At 47.1% G+C, this 6023-nt stretch overlaps 1 protein-coding gene across 3 annotated transcripts in view; it reads right to left on the reverse strand.

Annotated features, from left to right (window-relative positions):
- Nucleotides 1-6023, reverse strand: part of enc1 (ectodermal-neural cortex 1) — a 40417-nt gene that overhangs the window by 32862 nt on the left and 1532 nt on the right. Inside the window, exons 1-3 of one of the 3 annotated variants that reach the window (XM_090234069.1) lie at nt 3995-4396; nt 1941-2168; nt 188-1797 (exon numbers count right to left, since the gene is read on the reverse strand). In XM_090234069.1, the coding sequence (XP_090090195.1) occupies nt 244-1797; nt 1941-2162 (1776 nt within the window). In that variant the 5' untranslated portion in view covers nt 2163-2168; nt 3995-4396 and the 3' untranslated portion in view covers nt 188-243. Of the gene's footprint in view, nt 1-187; nt 1798-1940; nt 2169-3994; nt 4401-6023 lie in introns of those variants that run through there. The other 2 variants (XM_021601993.3, XM_036976989.2) reach the window with 2 other exon arrangements.

A 6023-nucleotide genomic window follows, 5' to 3' on the forward strand; every position in this document is an offset into this window, starting at 1 on the left:
CTGAGAATATTTGAAATCGCTTGGACTCTCCAGTCTGGACTGCCTAGAGTATCACTAATACATGATGCATTCCATCTCATTCCTCTACTGACAGATAGTAACAAACACACAGACTACACACAGAGACAGAGAGAGACAGAGACAGAGACAGAGACAGAGACAGAGAGAGAGAGAGAGAGATCCATACCTCATGAGAGGGGGGTTGGGATGGAGATGTGGGGTTATCCCAGAATGCCATGCAGGTCAGGCTGGGAGATGTTTCCAGGTGCTGACGAAGGCAGTGGGGATGAGGGAGTAGGGTACGGTAGTGATGCTGTTCCAAGCATCCAGCGTCGGGTCATAACAGTCCAGAGTCTTACACCGCTGTGTGCCAAAGTAGCCCCCCACCACATACAGTTTGTTACCTGACGCTACGGCCTGGCAGCTCATCCTCTTAGCCGTCACGTCTCCCACTTTAGTCCACTGGTAGGTATCGCTGCTGAACTTATAGGCCGAGCACGCCGAGAACTCTGTGTCCCCGCCCATCACAAAGATCTGATTGCCGAGGACGGCGGCGGCAGTGTAGCGCCAGGGCTGCGGGCAGGAGGCAGGAACCATCCAGCAATTCTCCTGCGGGTCGTAGCACTGCACCTTGGGAAGTTTGTCATGGGTGACGCTGGTTCCGCCGAAGGCGAAGAGTTTCAGCTTGACGCTGACCACCGCCGCGTTGCTCACGCCTTCCCTCAGCGGCGCCACCATGGTCCACTTATTGGCCGCCGGGTCGAACTGCTCCACCTGTTTCAGGGACACCGAGGGCGAGGCGGGGAGGCAGCCAGTGCCGGCCGTGTGTCCTCCAACCACGTACAAGCAGTGTTTCAGCTCGGCTGACCCGTGGCCGAAGCGGGCAATGAGCATGGGCGCTGCCTTGGACCACTCCTCATGCACGGTGTCATAGACCCACACGTCTTTGGACACACCGTTCTCTGAGCCCCTCCCGCCGGTCACGTAGACATTACAGCCGATGGCGCAGGCGCTGAACTCCTTCCTGGGGCTGGGGATGTCTGCCTTGGGGATGATCTCCTTGGCCTTCTGGTCCACCAAGTACAGCTTGTCACACATGAAGGTCTGTCCTCCCAGGAGGAACAGGGCGTGGCTGGTCTTCCTGGGCCGGGCGCAGGGGCTGTTCACCACCCCGTCGTTCTGGAGGATCTTCAGTTTGCAGTGGATGGCCTCGTCCACCAGCTCCTTGCTCTTTAACTGGGCGTTGATCAGCTCCTCTGTGGACACGTTCTCCATGAGGAAGATGGCGGGGAGCAGTGCCAGGCGGACGGTCTGCAGCAGCTCCGGCAGGTGACAGTGCCTCCTCTCCAGGTCGTAGTTGACCCAGTTGAGGGTGGCCTCATAGACCAGCCTCTCATCCTCTGTCTCCAGCTCCTCGTGGGACAGGAGCTGCACCACCATGTCTTTGGGGAGCTGCAGGAAGTCCTCTGTCTTGCAGATGGCGGGGAAGTTGCTGAGGCACATGGCCCAGGACAGCTCATACAGCTTGGTGCACTGGTGGGCGTCGGACAGCAGCAGCATGCCCAGGCAGTTGGACGGGTGCAGGTTCCTCTCCAGGAACTCGGCGCAGGCGTCCCGGATGTCCTGGAACTCCAGCATGTCCCCGGCCTCCAGGAGAGACTCTGCATTCTCCTCGTTGATGACCACGCGAGAGGAGTAGACGTAGTCTAATAACAGCTCCAGGACCTCAGGGTGGATGGAGTCCCTGAAGTCAACCTCGCTGGCCTGGCTCTCCCGGAGACCTCCAGAGAACATAGCCTGACAGACAAACAAGGGGGTGGGAAACCAAGAGTTAGCGGATTAGCATTTGGTCCAGCTAGTGTTAGCATGGCAGCTAAACGTGACTTGTTTTCCAATGGCAAACACTAACAGTATCCTGCCTTGGGTAACACTGTCTTTACCTGGAAGTAGCGGCTGCAGGCGGCCAGCACGGCACGGTGGCAGGGGAAAGAGCGGCTCCCGGCGTGGAGGAGGACGTCGGTGAAGAGACGTTGCTGCCTCAGTGTGTTCAGGTGCATCAGGACGCTGTCGGCGTACGACGACTTGTGGAACAGGTAGATGTTCATGGAGCCGGTGCTGGCACGCGACTTGCGGTTCTCATGGACGCACACAGACATTTTCATTGAATCCTGGAGAAAGAGAACAAAATTATGAATTGTATTTGCATTATTATACTGTATAATAATCAAGTAATAGACATAGCCAGTGGCATGAGTGATTCTAAAAAGAAAACCCATACAAACATATGGAAACCCATACAAACATATGGAAACCCATACAAACACATCATAGAAAAATGCATGATAATATATTTAAAGCATTGGGATGTAGCCTACAGTTCAAAGTCCTTTTTCTAACCAGAATCCCTGAATATAAATGGAAGCTAGTCCAAGCCAAGCTTGGAAGAGTGTATTACTCATCTCTACACAGTCCTAAGGAAGGGTAGTGAGTCTCCATCACATTCTCAGGATGCATCCCAATTGGCCCCCCATTTCCTATAGAGCCCTATGGGCCCTGGTCAAAGTAGTGCACTACATAGAGAATATGGTGCCATTTGGAATGCGGCCTGGTCAAAGTAGTGCACTATATAGAGAATACGGTGCCATTTGGAATGCAACCTCTCAATCTCATTTTGATTTCAGGCAGGGTGTGTGATATGATCAATATCAGCAGGGTCGCTCGCTCCCTAGGCTGGGATCAAGAAAGCAATGTCTGTCTGCCAGAGACGTTGATATGACTGGGTCAGGCAGACAGATAGCTGCTGTGCTGGATGATGTCATGACACACACACACACACACACACACACACACACACACACACACACACACACACACACACACACACACACACACACACACACACACACACACAAAGACCCTGTCTGATCTGATGTCTGGGGCTAGCTGGAATCTGTCAAATCATTGCCAGGTGTTCAAAGTGGACCAGGGATATAGAGAGAAGAGGTGGGGGGGCTAGGCAGGGAGAAAACTTGCAAAAGTAAACAGCAAGGCATGTATATCCTATAACTGTCCGATCCATGCAGGAAAAATAAACCCTATCACTGGGCAAAATGCCAATTTAACCCCTCAGTGTAAACAGCCGTCATCTGCGAGTGTATATTCAAATCCAATCAGTCCTAATTGTCATGTAACCAATACAATGCCGGCGGTCCCCGACTGGCTGTCATCGTCTCTGTGCGAGAGGTTAATTGTGTTGTTAAACCCAACGCTCCACGGGACTAAAATTGTGTTCCTTGCCGAATTTAACCGAATAAGGAACATTAATGACACATCAGCAGCTATGTTGGCACTATATCACACCTGATGCCCTCCGTTAATCTCGTTACACCGGGAGCAGCTGTGAAGGGCACCCAGGGAGACCATTCAGAATAGACCGGGTTTAATCAATGAGAAGACAACACAATATAAGGGTTACAATTGCAAGGGTTGATTTTTTTTATAAACATCGCCTCAGTGTTTCTAGATGGGATTGGCTTGAATATATTTATAAAAGACGTACACATGCTAAAAGTCCTCTTCATGCCCTAAAAATAACACGTTAGGCTATATGATCTCAATCTTTGCTTTGTGTTGCTTCTCTCGTTAAAGTATGCTAGAATATATGCAGCCAATTAACATGATAATGCAAATGTGAAAACACAACGTTCCCTCTGAATATTGTCCTCTAAATAATTATAATATGACATCTCCTAGACAGACATTTGAGGAATTCCTTTAATAAGTGTCATGCTGCAAAATCCATTACAGGATGGTGTCTAGGCTATGTTCTTAAATTAGGCGTTTCCACAGAAAGACACAATAATGGTAGATGTGATCCTCTTAAATGCTCCATCAAAGCTCCTCCGTGCATGGAGCCTATATCACAACATCAACAATAATGGCAATAACAATTCTCAAATGTGAAAAATACAAATAGCCTATGTGCCATTCCTACCTCTTTGGGTGAAAGTAGGAGTTCAATTGTGTCTGCTTTATCCCTCGAACATGCCACTGCTGGAAGAGTAGCCACGATGCTGGTTCAAGCAAGCCACTTGTGCTTGGGAGAATGCGCGTCTTGGGTTCCTCAAAAAGGAATAGCCTTATTTGGAAAGGATCTGGACAATATTTCTATCCCTATATAGATGTCAATGGACTCGACTCATCCAAATGTGTCGTTCAGTGATGAGATCTGCAGTTCAACATTCGTCGTTCCGTCCAGTTTGAAGGAATAAAGATAAAGGGTTGCGCTCGCGGACTGACTCCAGACTTGCTTCTGATCCTATAGGAGTTCTATGTCGATAGTGCATACTGTGCGCTCGGTTGAGTCGGGTCTTCCCTCCGTAAAATCAAAGGGTGTGTTTATAGTGAGAAAGGGGGAGGAACGTCCTCGTGTTGAGGAAGCGGAGTGGGAGAGGTAAAGCTATGCAAAGTAGTCTAGTGGGAACGGAGCAGCAGCAGCGGTAGGATGACAACGGAAGGGAGAAGTAATAAAACAGTAAAATAGTCAGTGAGAAAGAGTCTGGCGTCTCAAATCTAAGAGTAGTACAATTTACTCACCTGCAGAACTGTGCCCTTTATTACAAACAGACAAATGGTATCCTGACCCGTCAGAAGGCCTAAATAGCCCACAGCCTACCTCCACTCTGTAATATAGACGTGAGTTCAGATTTGTTTGCACACCATATAAGGCCTACTGGATGATAAAATGCACACAATATGATTTCTATTAGGCTACATTTGATTTCCATGAAGTCAACTTCCTTAATGGGAAACGTCACCATTCTCCAACTTCATAGTCATCATCTCCAGCACCATCGCAACATCAACATGTGAAATTGGTGCATTTCTACGTTTTGTACTAAAACATAGAGGAAGATAAGCGTTTCCAATGACATCATAGGTGTGCATCGTGATTTTGATCAATTTTGAGTAGGTATTGCCTACTAATTGGTTGATGATGTCATTAGAATCACATATTTCTCTATCATAGGAGTGTTTCTGGATTAAAAAAAAGAAGAAATGGAATGGGACTAAACACAGGCAGAATCTTAGAAGAAAAGCTGGTTGTCTGCTTTCCACCAGACACTGGGAGATGAATTCACCTTTCAGCAGGACAATAACGTAAAACACAAGGCCGAATCTACACTGGAGTTGCTTACCAAGAAGACTGACTCACAGTTAAAATATATGGCAAGATTTAAAAAGGGTTGTCTAGCAATGATCAACAACCAATTTGACAGAGCTTGAAGAATTTTGAAAATAATAATGGACAAATATTGTACAATCCAGGTGTGCAAAGCTCTTAGAGACTTACCCAGAAAGACTCACAGCTGTAATCGCTTCCAAAGATGATTCTAACATGCACAGACTCAGAGACATGAATATTTCAGGGAGACATTTCTGTATTTCATTTTCAATAAATGGGCAACATTTCAAAAAATGTTTTCACTTTGTCATTATGGGGTATTGTGTGTAGAGGGGTGAAATGTGTTTTGTTACTTTAATCCATTATGAATTCAGGGTGTAACACACTAAAATGTGGAATAAGACAAGGGGTATGGAATCCTTTCTGGGGGCACTGTAGGTGTGTGCCAATATACACGTGACCAGAGGCCTGGCCATGACCCAACATAGTCTAGTGTACAAATTACGTGGAATATATATTTTGCCTGCCAGGGTCTTTACACCTAAATGTGTTCATATTTGTAAAATATAATGGACAGACAGACACGGGACAGTACGTTTAGATGGATATAGGTCATTTTGGCATGCAACATTGGCAAAATTTCAAACGTTTTACTGCTTGAAACATATTGTCACAAATAATTAATCCACTTAGAAATTGTGAAATGGTGAGATATTGTTGAGATTGATGTGAGACTGAATGAAAACTTCATTAGAGTCTGAAACAATTTTGTGAAACATGACTGTTTTTGTGACAACATCGCCACTTGCTGGAGAAAATTAAAGCTTGAGAAAAGGTT

Source organism: Oncorhynchus mykiss, chromosome 5 (assembly GCF_057628025.1).
Source record: "Oncorhynchus mykiss isolate SJ-2025 chromosome 5, ASM5762802v1, whole genome shotgun sequence".
Classification (NCBI taxonomy): Eukaryota; Metazoa; Chordata; class Actinopteri; order Salmoniformes; family Salmonidae; genus Oncorhynchus; species Oncorhynchus mykiss.